At 39.8% G+C, this 15,526-nt stretch overlaps 1 protein-coding gene across 2 annotated transcripts in view; it reads left to right on the top strand.

Annotated features, from left to right (window-relative positions):
- Positions 1-9,429: 9,429 nt before the first annotated feature.
- The window catches only part of KLHL2 (kelch like family member 2), a 53,787-nt gene continuing 47,690 nt past the window's right edge, over positions 9,430-15,526 (top strand). For both annotated transcript variants that reach the window (XR_004060685.1, XM_030947581.1), the window contains exons 1-2: positions 9,430-9,585; positions 12,510-12,635. Coding sequence is in view for 1 of the 2 variants with exons in the window: in XM_030947581.1 (XP_030803441.1) it covers positions 9,563-9,585; positions 12,510-12,635 (149 nt within the window). In the remaining variant the exon portion in view is untranslated. The remainder of the gene's footprint in view (positions 9,586-12,509; positions 12,636-15,526) is intronic.

The raw sequence follows: 15,526 nt of genomic DNA, 5'->3' as shown, positions 1-15,526 counted from the left end.
AAACCTCCCACACAGAGCATTTACATTCATCACTTGCATTCATTTGTTCTTGTTTAATACAGATACACACATTTAATGAACTGGACAACTATCTTAAATTAAAAAGAAGCCTTAAACTTGCTGGTTTGACTCAGATAAAGTCCAGCTCCTGTGATAAGAGCATGCTCTGTTCCAGTTTCTCAGGCTAAATGTTCCTTTTTCCTCTCCTTATTGTGCTTCCTCTTTTTTTTTAAATTCGTGACAAGAACACAGATCCTACTGCTCAGCAAGCAAAAGTTTTCAGTGACAGTGAAGTGAGGCCACAGTTTGCACACATATATGTAGTGTAAGACATGCCATTAGACAAGTGCTTAAGATAAAATCAAAAGAACTAATTCTTCTAACTATTCTTCTAACTGTAACGTTAAAATGCTAAAGCTCCAGTAAGTTTACATTTATTAGCACTCATTTGAATAGCTATAACTTTATAAAATTGTAAACCTTGTTTTTACTGAATGGGAAATGAAGAGTTCTCAATGGACTATTGAAGAGAGCAGTTAGGGGGAAAATTACAAGTTTAAATATTTGAAGTGCATAAATACTTACTGCATACAACACCAGTTAACATATTTAGAAGTATGTGATTGCCAGTTTCAACTGGTTTAAATAAAACATGTATGTAATCTCTATAGTAGTAGTCCACTCTTGTTCTTATTAGATCACTCAATCTTTGTTTTGGTTTTGATCTATCATTTTAATTACTAGATTCACAGTATTTTTTTATAGTGAGAGGTTTTAGTGATGTAGATAAGTTCTAATAAAGTAACATTCTCTTCTGCTCCATTCCTGTTCCATCTTCCATCAAATTTTGCAGACATTGTAATTCAAGTGTACAAAAACTTGCAAGTCTGGCTCCTGAAGCATGGTCTAATGCTGGGCAGTCTAAAACAGATAATGATATGGCCTGGTCCTAAATTATTTCCACTGCAACTCCATCAGTAATGATGAAAGTATCTGCTAAGGGTAAGATAAAAAGATGTGGTATGGCCCAACAATGCTCTGCTGCCCTTAGGGAAAGCTCTACTTAGGCGTTAGGTGCACAGGAGTAAATGCTCTACTTAGGCATTACCTTTGCCATATCAGTAATAATTACAATATTTAGGGACTAGGCGTCACAATTGTATCCTCACAAAGAGACATAATATCTACTTTTCTTCCTCTCAGTTTCATGTAAAATTTGGCACGAATGGAAACAGGATTGAGCTCACAAACTTCTTCACATTCAGCTATAAGATATAATTATCATTAATGTTTCTTTTTTCATACTACAAGTACAATTAGTACTTAAACTGTATTCAGTTCTATGTAAAGAATACAGTCTCTGCTCTGAGAATATAGGGTTGTGACAGATCCGAGCATTACTTAAAATACAAATGGGAAGTGAAAAGGTAAAAATAATAGTAGAAAATTTTATTTGCATGAATTGGCTGTAATAATCCTGAAAGCCATACTGTAGTAAGTGCAGTCTATGTTCTAGCCTCATATCGTGGACACTTCAGAAGTTCTCATTCTATTTCAAGCTCCTGTAAATTTTTTAGATCCTGTGGAGGTTAAAAAAACAGTTCACTGCTGAATATGTTTAATACAAAGGAACCTTTCACTCCTTGTATAGTTTCAGATTTTCACATCATGTAAGTGTCAACTTTTTGTGTTGAGCAGCGCGGGGCTATTTATGCATGGTAATCATGTAATCAAAAACTGCCACTTGCTATGCAGACTTTTCTTCCTAGGTAAAATGCCTATTAAAAATTCTGTGCCCTTTAAATGCAAGCTATTGAAAAGAGAAAAGCATTACACTGGTATTGATAAAAACTCTTTCAGTCTTTGACCGATTAATATACAAATTTGAATGCTGGAGGCTTACTGTGGCCAGGGGTTACTTCAGCTAATCTATTAGTACAAATGATTTTGCAAAATGTCTTTGCAGAATGTCCATAATGAATTCCAGAGTTAGGACTGATGAGAAAGGGTAGATAAATACGGCTGTAGACAGAGAGAATTTGGACTGCTTTATGCAGATGAGACAAAGAGCGAAATAATAGCAAAAAGTGTGAAAAACAGAATGGGCACTCTTGATTTTTTAAAAAAATTTTACTGATTTCCTAGATATATTAAAAAGCAGATAAATTGGGGTTAAAGAAAGGATACAACTTTTCAATTTCATAGCTACTTTTAGAAATATACACTAGAAGTATAAAAGTTCAGAATTAACTATCACAATGTATCTTACTTTGTGCTAAAGATGAGTTTGAGTTTTAAATGGTTTAGCATTTAAGCAAATGCCTAATTTGCAGGGTGAAAAGTACTCCCACTGCAGAGTAATTTTTTCACTTTCTTCTGATTTTCCAAAATCACATTTCTGTTTACATTCTGTTATAAAGCTATCAGAATATGACAAACATTTATTTGAACTATATAAAGGGAAACACAGAGCTTTTTCTAAAAATATTTCAGTTTAGATTATATACTTTCTATGGTGATTTTCTTAAAAAAAGAGGCATGTTTGAGATAATTACCTTGGAAAAACTACTGATAAAATTGAAATAAAGACAGAAGAAGAAATTTCAAGGAGAAAATAGTTGATTTTTTTTCCCCACAGTTTTTTCTCATTTTCTGAATAGTTTGTCTGAAAATCTTAAAATTAACTTGTCAAGAACTAGTTTGTGTAAACTAACTTTTTAGACTGTATGGTTAAATATTAACATTCCAACAAATATTTTTTTGAATATTTTAAGTTCTGAAGCTACCTATTTTTTTTACCTCGCTATATTAGTCCGGATCCCAATGTTCTTTTGCATAGAAATACTGGCAAGGGACTGTCCTTGATTCCAATGGAAATTCCACTCCAGAAACACTATAATAAATTACTTATTCTCTGAGTACCTGCTTATACCAGAATTATTGGACCAAACCTTTTCATATTTTTATCTTTGACTTAAATTTCCCCTTTGTTTTTTTCAGTTTACTAGGAGTCCCATTTTAATAGACATTCTGTATAGCTACAGGTACTGATCCTGAGCTATTTTATTAAACAATGAGTATATGCTTATAAATACTAAAAGTATAAATACTTCTAGTCTTTCTTACACAGAAAAGGTTATTCCAAATGAAGATAAACTCAATTTCTGGAACAGCAGCATGATATGCTTTTCACTTTCAATGAACAACCTCTCTGCAAAATTATGTACAGTAACTAGACCTATGTGATTGTAATTGCTATACCTCCCTGCATATAACATTTTAGTATTTTAATGTCTTTGTTTTCACTGCCTCTTTGTACAACAAAAGAATCTGTACAATGTGTGAGGTATAGCCCATTTGCTTTTTCCCAGTCTACAGCATTTTTCATTTTCACTGAATGTTCCCTCAAGCGATGCAGGATCTGCAAATACTGCTCCTCCTGTCTTGTTTATAAGCATATGAAACAGTAAATATTCAGATTGATTACTTTAGCATACTATGCTGCTTTTCACAGTGTAAATTGCTCCCAATTACTGTTCTTAGGTAAGATCACAATGAGCACGATTAGAGGAAACTGATGATTTTAACTATTGGTTTGCAGTAGGCCAATCCTGGATACCCAGGAGAGTCCATCTCTCTGTCTCGTCGTGCATTCAGGAAGCACTAGATGGCAGTATATCAGTTGTTTAAATGTTATTTTAATTAATGTACTGTAGCCGTTTTCTTCTGAGAAAGGCGTGTGTTGGTTGATCGACCTGGTTAGCACTATCTCACAACATTGCTGTTCGAGTGGGAATATGATGGAGGAGAAGTACACAGACTGATGGGCTTGCATGTAATAGGTACCTTACAGTTATTATCTATGAAGAAAATGACTTTTGCTTCATTTTCAAGTAAACAATGTTTTGACAAGTTAAACAAGTATGACAGAACACAACAATAAACAAAAGTCTTTTCTACACTCTTATAAAGAAAAAATAATCAGGAAAAAACTCCAATGACTGCTTATGATGCATTGTTTGCTAAAAACTAAGTGTTGCAAATAATTTTTTTTTCTGGTGTAGGCTGTACACAAAAATGGTGCATAACTTATTTCAGTAATATATAATTCTATGTTAAGGGTGAAACTCCTCATCAGCTTTGCACATTGCTGATTGGGATGGTCCAACTTTTCCCAAAACATCCTTGCTGCAGGTTTCTGCTGTTTCATTTCCATCATGTCTAAGTAGTAATGTGGGTACAAGGTGAAATCTGGTAATTTTTGATGGGCTTTCTTCTGGTTTGGTGAATGGAACCCAGTCAGTACAGAGACCTGACTGCCTTGTTCAGTGTGCAGGAAGCAACACAAGTCTGCAGGTACAAGAACAGGAGTTGCTCCAACTCCTTCACAGCTATCTCAGGAACACACTAGATGTGAAATATATAAAGCATTGGGCTTTAGATCTACTCAACAAGATATCTACTTGCCATCTTTGTAGTTTGCAGTACAAATATGAATCATGGCTATGACCTACATTTGCTTCCATTTGTAACTCTTATTTCAGCTAGGACTTCCTTTTGGAAGCTGTAATCTAGAAGGATTATACAGCACTGACCAGAGGGACTTGGCTTCTCCATCAAGTAGAATTCAAAAGTGTCATATCATTTGCTTTTTATGTGGCCTTATTTTCCAGATATAGGATTAGATCTGTTTACTAGACTGTGTGTCATTTCAAGTCCTTTTAGAAATTACACTATATCTGGTTTTGAACACTGAAAAAACCAGTTCATAGTTACTAATTTTCATCATCATCATCATAAGGTCCATGAATTTTATAGAATAAATCTTATCCCTTCACCTATTTTCATTAAGTATGTGTCATTCTTAGTGCTTCAGCAATTGTTCACACAGGAAAATAAATGCTAGAAAAGACAAAATATTTTAATCCATGCTTAATTGTATTTCACTGATTTTGGTCACAGTACAATTTCTCTTTGATAGCAGCTGCTTTGCTATTCCTTATTTCACAATCCCAATTTACATGTTTTATTTTTTCTCTCTCTGCCTACTCTCCAGTACATATCCTCTGCAATCTGGTCCCTTTCTCAGTCTGCTGCATGCACTTTCTTGCATTTCCTTTTCACATTACTTTTCAGTGTAATTCTTCTCAACTGCATTGATGTCCTTAGCTCAATGGTTCTCTGAAACTTTAAATATTCCATGCTTCTGAGGCATCGGAAAAAGGAATCTCTTCCACTAGAGTGAGGCCTTTTAAGATTGGGAAATGCTGAATTAATGCTGATATTAGGGCTGGTATCTTAGACAAAAGAATGTAGTAGTAGCTAGTGTCTCTGTTGAACTCAAGTCCTGCCATGATTTCCACAAAGCTCCTTGCGGATTTGTTTAGATACAGGGCCCTGGGTTGCATAAAGGTCTGCTGCAGGATGGTTGAATTATTGAGGGTGAAATGCATGGGAAAAAAATGCATGTGTGCCCTCATGTATTTTGGATAAATGCATACTTATCTTTACATAGATTTTTGTACATAATTTACTCTCAGTTCAGTAGGATAAAAATATAATGGATAATCTAAAAGCTAACAAAGCAAAGAAGCATATTGTTTTTCTGTTTGAAGCAATAGGAGTACTGAGAGGTACTTAAGTATTCAATTCCAGAGTCCTTCCTTTCCTCTCCCCTATTAATGAAAAGAATCCCAGCCTCAGCAGCATGTCCTCATAAGCATTCTACCCAAATCCTTCAGGAGTGATGACTTCTAACATCTTAAACAAGAGCAAATGTTCTTACCACCTTCTATTTTGTCCTTTTTTGGAGATGTCTTCCTAACCTATATTTGTCAATTAAAAATAAGTAAGAACATATCTCAGTGTCCTCTGTGGCTAAACCTAAACCAGATTTCTTCTCAGGTGACCACATCAGCATAGAGCATGATCCCTTAAACATGCTAATAAACCACCAGGTATGTATGCAGTCACATTGACTTTTACCAGCATTAGTTATTCTATTTGTAGGGCCGTGTAACTTGTGGGACTAACTTAGCAAGCAGAGCTCTGCTAGCATAACTTCATTTTCACTGGATGCAATTCACTGATGGATAGTATTGGGGTTTTTGTATGAGTAGAGTATTTCTAGTGTCAATAGATCTGAAGAACTGTGTGATTCTAAGTAAGCATTGGCCACATTCCTTTGTAACTCACTAAAACAAATGGGAAAGTGCTAAGAATTATTACAGGGACGGCCTGAAACATGATAGGGAATTTTCTCAGTAAGTGCAGTAATTTGAATTGCTGCAGCATAAACAAAAATGACAGCTGTTTCATCATAGATAAGATACATAGCCCATTTCCTTTCAAAACTACATGCATACACACACCCACAGACATATATAAATAAATTTTTTCTCTGAAAGTTCTTTTCTAAGAAGTATTGGATCAAGCAGAATCCCATAAAAATCTAGGCATTGTATTTAAAGGATGTGTTTTCTCATGGTTACAGATACAAGTTGTTTTGCCATGACCACATAATGTATTTTGGATGAAGTTGTTTTTGCTTCTATTCCTCTTGAAATTACTGAACTACAAAGATATAATTTTCAGGGAAAAAAAAAAAGAACCTTACCCTATTTGTTTATTTCTCATCCTCTACATCACAGAAATTAACTGAACTAATGTTGAACATTTGGCTCTGAAGCCAAAACAACACTGCAAGAAAATGAGAGAAGTCACAGGTTGGAAATGTTTAATGTTAAGAATAAATGTTTGTACTGGTTTTGGCTGGGGTAGAGTTAATTTTCTTCACAGTGACTGGCATAGGGCTGTGTTTTGGATTTGTGCTGAACAGAGCTGACAACATAGAGATGTTTTTGTTATTGCTGAGCAGGGATTGCACAGAGCCAAGGCCGTTTCTGCTCTCTATGGCTAGGCTGGTGGGGAATTTGAGGGTGCATGGGAGGCTGGGAGGAGACAGAACCACACAGGTGACCCCAACTGACCAAAGGGACATTCCCACACCATGTGACATCATACTCAGCATATAAAGTAGCGAGAAGAAGGAAGAAGGGGAGGATATTTGGAGCGATGGTGTTTGTCTGCCCAAGTGACTCTTACATGTGATGGGGCCCTGCTCTCCTGGATGGCCAAACACCTGCCTGCTCTGGGAAGCAGTGAATTCATTCCTTGTTTTGCTTTGCTTGTCTGTGCAGCTTCTGCTTTCCCTGTTAAACTGTCTTAATCTCAACCCATGAGTTCTCTACCTTTTAGCCTTCTGATTTTGTCCCCAGTCCTACTGTTGGGGGAGTGAGTGAGTGGCTGCTGGCTGGGGTTAAACCACAACAGCAACACGGCTAAGCAGCTCTGCCGTGTTAGCATGGAGCAGAATCTGCAGAATCTGCAGCTGCCTACCTACTTGCAGGATCTATATGCAAAGAGTGCACAAAGCCCCTCAGCTTTCAGACCAGCTCACAAGTTTACAGTGGTCTTGTGTGGACCCTTAAACACAGCACAGTAGAATTCACTTAGATCTTATGGATCAGTAGAAGTTGGGATCCTTGTCTTACGAAGTGATGTGTCCAGGAGTTTACTCTAAATTATAGAAACCTGGAAGTGTGATGTGACACTCATCATCCACTTTTGGATCTACCCAGGCCACACCTGCCTATGAACTCAGACCTCAGACATGCCATGCTACACAGAGCCAGCTGAATTTTAAACCTCCATTTCAGATAGCATTATTTCTGGCTGGCTCCTTTGGAGCAGACTTCCCAGCAAGCAGGCTTTGGTGTGTATTTAAATCTTTAGCAAGTACCTTGTCTTCTCCAATACAACCCAGAGGCAAATCTAGCTGTCTCTTGAGAAGAAACAAATTCAGTAGTTACAAAGCACAGACTTCATAAAAACAGGCACTGCCAACTGTGATTATTTAATTTAGAAAAACCTCCAGTGGTAACCCACTGAAAAAATTTTGAAGCGTTCCCAAATCAAACATCAGTGTAGTGAAAGAGGATTGGTAAACTGAGAAAACTAAAATGGCATTTTCCTAGTGAGGAGTATTACTGGAGATTAGCAAAAATGAAAATAACAGATTAAAATACATTTAGTTTTAATAGCCAGTGATTTTATTAGAAACACTGGCGAAGGCTTTCAGTATCCATCTAGAATAAGTCTTCATCCAAAACACTCCTGCCATTTTGTTTTGTGTGGTACTTGAAATATGCTGCCCTCAAACTCTTCTCACTCTTAGAAAAATAGTGTTGGTCAGTTATTAGTAGATTTATTCGTTTAAAGATACTATTCCTATTTAAAACCTTTACTCCAGTGAAAAAGCATTTTAATTTTACAGACACAATCAGATTTAAATATCTGAATTGTGTTCAGCCTGCTAAATCCATTCTCCACTGCACAATCTTCAAAGATTTGGAAATAACTTACAGAGGTTTAAATACAGTAAATTATTCTCTAGTGCCCCAAATCAGAAATTGCTAAATGCAGTATTCTTGATCATTGCTTGAATTGGTGTTGTTTACAAAGACACATTTGAAATAGATGCCTGTTCATTTTTCTTTCTGCTATTTTGCATCACAGAGGCTACTTCAGGAAACATTGAAACACAGCTCAAGTACTTAATGATCAGCGTCAGCAATGTTTGCAAAACACAGGAGGCCAGCTGTTTTGAGCAGCAGTGTTCCTGCTGGACTTATCAAATAAAATACGACGACATCCATCAGGTCACAGGGAATTAGACCCTGTTCAATTGCTCTGTCCCGACGCACTTCTGCTCTTCTTTTGGCCCCTGCTCGAGCAGAAACCACCTGCATGAGCTGGCGCCGCGCCAGCTCCTTTGCTGGCCTGCCAAGAAGTCGCCCATGTCCCTCATGGTGTGCACCTGCTGGTGGATTTTCTCACTGAGAAGACCTGGGATCGCTTTCATTTTTCAATTTATTTTTTTCCCCTCCGTGGGACAGAACACCTGTGTGTCCCCACGCGAGCACCCCAAGCCAGCCTCGCTGGCGCTGAGGACACGCTGACCCGGGCGCTCCGCGGGACATGTGGCTGCGCAGGGCAGCTCCGGGTGTCGCTCTCCGGCCTGCCCTGAGCCACCGCTTTCCTGGGAAGCGGGAGACTCGCACTTGGGCGCTGAACCCCGGCTCATCCCACTTGGAGGCCGCGCTTCTTTCAGCAAGGGCAGCGGCGTCCCAGCCTCCTCTTCCAAGAGCCCCTGGGCCGAGGCTGTCCCCTCTGCAGGACGGAAGACCCCGGCGAGGCACTCCTGTCCCACCGCGGGTACCGGAGCTCCGGCCACCACCGCAGCAGGCACCGCACAGGCCGGGCCGGGTCCCGCCGCCGCCGCCGCCGCGCCTGCGCAGGGCGGCCCGTCCCCGCCGCGCCCTCCCGCGGGCGGGCACCCGGAAGCCGCAGCGCCGGCGGCTCCCGGCGGCGGCGGGGCTCGGCCGGGCGGGCGCAGCCGCTCCCCGCACCCCGCACCAGCGGCGGGGCAGCGCAGCTGGCATGGTGCTGGTGGCAGCTCGCCGCGCCCGCGTTGCACGGAGGAAGCCCGAGCGGAGCCGCGATGGAGATGCTGCTGCCGCCCGTGTGAGTGCGGCGGCGGCGGGGCGGGCGGGGAGGCAGCCGGGCGCCCGGAGCCCGCCGGGACGGCGGTGCGGAGCTGAGCGCTGTGCGGTCCGTGGGCTGGGGCGGCGGGGCGGGCCCGGCCGCGCTGCAGCGAGCGGAGGTGTCGCGGCGCTCCGCAGCCCGCCCGGCCCCGCCGGGCCCCTCGGCACCGGGGAGCGGTGCCTGCGGACAGGGCACGCTCGGAACCGGCCGCGGGTAGCGCCGGCGGGAGGGTCGTGTCGGCGACCTGGTGGCGGAACGGGTGCCCGGCCGGCCGGCTCTCCCGCGGCCGGCGCGGCGCTCGGAGATGCCCGGTTGTGTCGCTGCGGGCGCCGGCCGCGGGCACCGTGCGGGGGCAGCGGGCGAGGGGCTCCCGCGGGCGGGCAGCGCTGCCGGCACCTCCGCCCCGCCGCCTTCCCGTGTGCCTTCCAGCCTGTGGGGACAGGCGGGCTTTTTCTCCCTCCTCCCCCTCACTCCTTCTGCTTCCTCCATATGTGGTCCCAAATTACTCCTTTTTTGACTCAGCAGTCGTGCTTATCTCACTCCCGGTTTTCTGGTTATTTAGTTAAGCATCTTTTTTAGCGGCAGTGCCCAGGCGATGCACTCTAGGCAACCATCTCCAGCTGCACCTCAGCTGGCCTCCTCAGTCCTTTTACAGGCTCCGGTTCAGTGCTACTTCATCCTGTGCCTTCGGTAGGTAGGCTTCAGGCGTGCTGTGCGTGAGGTTCTTGAGAACAAACTGAAAGAAACCAGTTGCAGACAGCTCTGACCCAGCTGGTGAAGTGGTAAGAGACACCCCAGTACTTCAGGCAGACTGGCGCTTCCCAAAACAGAAGGCGTATGACTGATGGCTTTGTAGGGTTCGTTACCTTAAAACAAAGTCCCCCTTTGTGGCAAACAAGTGAAACTTCAGCAAATTAATTTACGCTTCATGTGAACTCCTCCATCTAATCCAGGTTGCTTGGCAGCTCTTTATGGACAACTCGATCGCTTTTGTTCTCCTTGCATAGCTGTATTTGATGTGTACACAGCCTGTATGCGTATGCAGATAAATAGACGTCAGTATCTGATGCATTGCTTTGGGATGTAGAAAGTTGCAATGAAAATGTTCTATCTTGGACTTGATAGGTCAGCGATATAATTAAAAGCTGGGTCTCTTGGTTATATGTCTTCGGAGTTTTGAATGTTTTCTGCAATCATTGATTTTTGTCTATAATTTTTTGGAATTCTGATCACAACGTATGTCACATAATGTAGAAAAGTAACCTTCAGTCTAAAGGAGCTTACTAGATAGAATGTCTTTTTTTTTTTACCTCTATGAAGTAGCATATTTATGTGCTGAATAGCGTGTAACTTGTCTGGGGTATTTTTTGATTGATGCAGAATTCCTGCCTGTTATTTGTCCTTTTTCAGTAATGAATTGTATAATTTTCAAAATGGAACATGAAACTTTTAATTCATACCAGTTTCGTGGTATACTGTAGTAAGTTGGTTGCAGTTGGAGTTCTGTGGATGGATGTTACTTGGTTAGTTTTATGGAAACTTTTTATATTCCTTTGTTGCTTGATGCGATTTTGTATTGCTTTGCTCCATAATTTTGTAGCTAGTGTTGGGATAATGAAAAATAGAGCCGTTACTTGGCTTTGCACTATTGTAGTGCACAGAACTTAAGAGTTCCTAGTTGAAATCTTAAATTGTTGGATTTTTCTTTTAAGTTCATTAGTCATACCCAATTAAAAAGTTTCAGGTATAGTAGAAGAGAGGTTGCAATTATGTGAGTCACTGAATATGCTCAGTTTGATGTGCTTACCTAATGCTGGTAAGGTTGAATTTTCATTTGCAGTCAGATCGTTGATATACCAGGGTTTGTGGCCCACCAAATGACTTCTCAGTGCCTTTGCTTATTTCCAGCTCAGAGGTTCAGGAATACAGTTACAATACTGTAGAATAAAGCATCACTGATGCTAAGCATTTTCTAAGTGCTACAGCAACACAGTTTGCTTTGTAAGAACAACGTTGTGACTGTAAACAGGAAACTCATTGGTTTGGTTTGGCATGAAAAGTCCACTTGCTGTTTGGACAGTCCAAGTGACTGAGGAGTGTATATAATGATTTTTCTACAGAAGTTAGTGAATGTAGAACTTGGGTATGTCTTACAGAAAGAATTAATTGTAGCTAGAGGTAATGATTTTTCACACTGCCTGGTTCTTCTTTGCTGTTTGGAGTGGGGTTTTGAGAGTAACAAAAATTAAAAGCCTGGTCACTTATGTGCATTATGGTTTTCAAAACATTGAGTGAATCTACAAAAGTACACAATTTTTCTGTCGCCCACTTCTTGTGCTGTGGCTAGGGAAAGCCTGGATAATTGCAGTAGTCATTGTGTGGTCTTCCTGTTAGAGGAGAACTAGGAGCTGTGGGAAACAGTAACTGAGGTCCTGGTAGAAGGGCAGAGAGGAGCTCTTACCTGACAGGCAGTGAAGGCATTAAGGGACTGGGGTGATGGTTGCTGCATTCTGCCATTGATCTGTATGGGCACTAGGTGAAAAGTTCCCAAAACTCTGATTCTGCCCTCACTTCAGAGCTTATTGGAAATATTCTAGACCATTTCTCCACTAAGTAAAATAATATTCACAAAACCAGAAAACATCTTCATGTTTTCTTTAGTGTAGATTATTGTTAGCCTCTGACAATGTCACTGCTGTTAGTCACCAACTTCCTACTTCCACAGTAATTCTACCTATGCCTCTACATCTTTGGTAATAGGGAAACTAAAATTGCTTGGAGTAAAGAAGAAGTTTCAAGTGCAAATGTTCTTCTCCCCAAGATGAAGCTGGATGAAGTAAGAAGCGACAGCACTGGAGATTAGACAGAAGTATTAACTTTATTTTTTTCCTCTTTCTTTCCAGATGTACCAAACTTTGCCATCAGAAGCCCTTGGATCTGAAAGATGATAACACTGAAATTCACTGTCCTATTACAGTAAATCCATGGCACATGAAGAAAGCTTTTAAAGTTATGAATGAATTAAGAAGGTATGACTTCACTGTATCCACCTGCCTGGAGTCCAAAGTTCATTTTTGCTTTCATTTGCATTTGTTAAGTTAATAATAATGGTTTTTTTATTAAGAACATGCAATTTCAGAAGTATAGCTGAGGAGAAAGATTAAATATACAATGAAGTGATAACTGAACAATAGCCATGTGATGATAGCTGTAATGTATGCAGTATGTTTTTACACCTCATAACTTAGTCAAAACTAGTTTTATGAGACTTGAAAAATATTTACAGGTTATACTTAAGGAGTTACAGCTACTGATCCTCTCTTGTATGTAGTTGATCCTGGATAGATGAAAAGTGACTCTGGTTGAGCCTTAGGCTCTTTGTGTGCCTGTTGTTGATTTTTGTGGTAGGCTGTGAACCAGAAAAATATTAAAATTTTCTAGTCTGGAGACACAGGTCACAGTATAAACCAACTGACTGCACATTTTCTTAGTTTTCATTTGCTTGTGCCCTGGGAGAAATTGATGAACTCCCAAATCAAATATTGAAAGTAACTTTCCTCAATAAAATTTTGTAAGACTTTGAGGGATAATACCATCGGTTTCAGGGAAACTGGGAGGCTGGTGCTGATCATGTTCTTAGCATCCATATTGATTATATTTTACATATGAGTAGGTGAAGTGATGTTGAAAACTGTGACAGCTGGTAATTAGAGCTCACAACTGAGCTCTGGAAATCAGGACTCACAGCTATCACTGATAGTAATTTAGCACTACAACTTACAGCAACAATGGAGAAATTAAATAAATAAAAATACTTCTCTAGCAGAGACAGTACTGGAGGCTGTGAAAATCCTGTACTTCTTTGTTTTTCCTATATAAAATTAAAAATTGGAGAGGCTTCACTGGAAAGAAACACAGAAACTGATACCCTTTTAAAGTATGCCTCTGCTTTTGACCTTTGCTGTTCCATATAGGTAAATCTTTAAAACTGTGTGCTCAATAAACTGACACATGTTGCTTCACCTAATTTATGCCCTTGGCTTTTTCAAGTGTCCCAGTAACCAGATGCAGTGTCTCAAGGAGTGTAACAGAGCCTGGCTAGAGCCAGTAGCAATGACTTCCTAAGGATGAGCCAGAGTTTACATGGAGGAAGTTTCCCAGAATTAATCTTAACGATAGTTTTGGAAGTTAGAAACCTTACCTGCATTTTGCTGTGTTTTAAGTAAAAGATTCACAGTCTTCCAGCAGAGTGCATTTTTAAAGCCCATGGATTATTTTCAGAATATATGGTATTCAGTTTCCATGGTTACCTAAATTCAAATTGCTGTAGAAGCAATTTGAGCAATTTTGCCTTGCATGTATAAATACTTAAAGTTTGAATAGGGGCTGTGCCATATAACCTTAACTAGTTGCCATTTAATAAGGTAAAGCAACAATATTTACAATTTAGGCTGAGTACAGCTTTTAAGATGGTAAGTGGTAATTAAATAAAATTATAAACATTTCTAGTTGCATTCATTTGTTTGAAATAATAAACAGAAAATCTTAAAAATGTTTCAGACTTCATTGCTCTAAACAAAGATCTAATATTAATCCAGTAAATTATTTTTTTGATTTAGAAACAACTTTAAAAATGTAGTGAATCTCAGTGCTTTTCATTGATGTAGCACAAACACGTATTTGCCAGAAGTATACTCTCCAGGAAGTGAATAGCTAGTGAAAAAATAATTTGCTTAAACATCTAAATACATTTGGTTTTGAATGCTTAAATCTGTGTGTTTATGTTAAATTTTTGGCTGCTGTCAGGTTGTCTGGCTCTAGTAGCTTGTTAATGAGTTTTTATGTGCCTTCAAATTTTGACAAATTTTAGCAATTTTGTCCCTTGTATTTTTTGTCATTTCATTGCTCAGCATCACCTCAACACTGAATAGAAAGCTCATTAGGAAAACTAATTAGTTCTTGACATGTGACAAAATTACACTCTGATGCCTATCTTTTCACTTTATTATAATTTGCTTTTATCACAAAGGAATTTGATGTTACCTATATTTATCAAAATTCTCGTTCTTACAAACAAGACTTTACCAGAACCTTTTGAAGATGAGGGTAATGAAAACTTTCTCTGTATGAACCAATGAAGAATAGCCTGCAAGCTGGTAAACAGTTGCTCAGTTATTCTTAAATGCATACTTGCTTAACCCCCTCTTTATCATTTTCCATACCGTGATGGTTTATCCCCCACAATTCTGTTCATTCAGTCACTCTATATAAGCAAATTGGTTCAATACCACTTCAGAACACAACCTTTTCTAAAATAGATTGATGTGCCCTCATGAAATGAAGGTGCTGAATTGCTGTGGAAGCCACAAGATGCTTGCAGCAGAGTACATGATGAAGTTTTTAAGCTTGTTTCTTCAGTAGTTTTTCTAGCTTGTCAGCTCTGTAGTAGCTCAGAGCATATTCATTCACCTGATGCAGTTCCGGACTGGAGGTGTTACTCCGTCTGTGTATGTGCAATGTAATTAGTAACCCTAGTTGTGCATTGATATAATCTGTTGCTTCTGGCTTCATTGTTATCTTTAGCATTTCTGTGCAACTAAGTATAAAACTTTTTGTTACTGTTGTCAGGATAAGTGCAGGTGTCTGATAAAGCTGGGTGTCTGATGCCCTTTTATGCGTAGGTTTCTGTTTCCATTTTTTTTATAAGTGTAACGGTTGTTTCAAGATCCTCTGAATTGTGTGTTTTGTCTGATACAGTCATTACCTTGTACATATTATTTGATAATAACTATATTGCAAGCTAAATTTATGAGATTTACATAGCTGCTGTAGGTATTAAGAGTTGAAAGTAGAAAGATAATTGCCAGGATTGCAATATGGCCCCAAAGGTTACTTGTGGCCACCAAAATTTTTGGTGTGT

This window comes from Camarhynchus parvulus, chromosome 4 (genome assembly GCF_901933205.1).
Source record: "Camarhynchus parvulus chromosome 4, STF_HiC, whole genome shotgun sequence".
In the NCBI taxonomy this organism is placed as follows: domain Eukaryota; kingdom Metazoa; phylum Chordata; class Aves; order Passeriformes; family Thraupidae; genus Camarhynchus; species Camarhynchus parvulus.
Note: the sequence above shows the minus strand (reverse complement) of the source record. Positions and strands in the feature narration are given on the sequence as shown.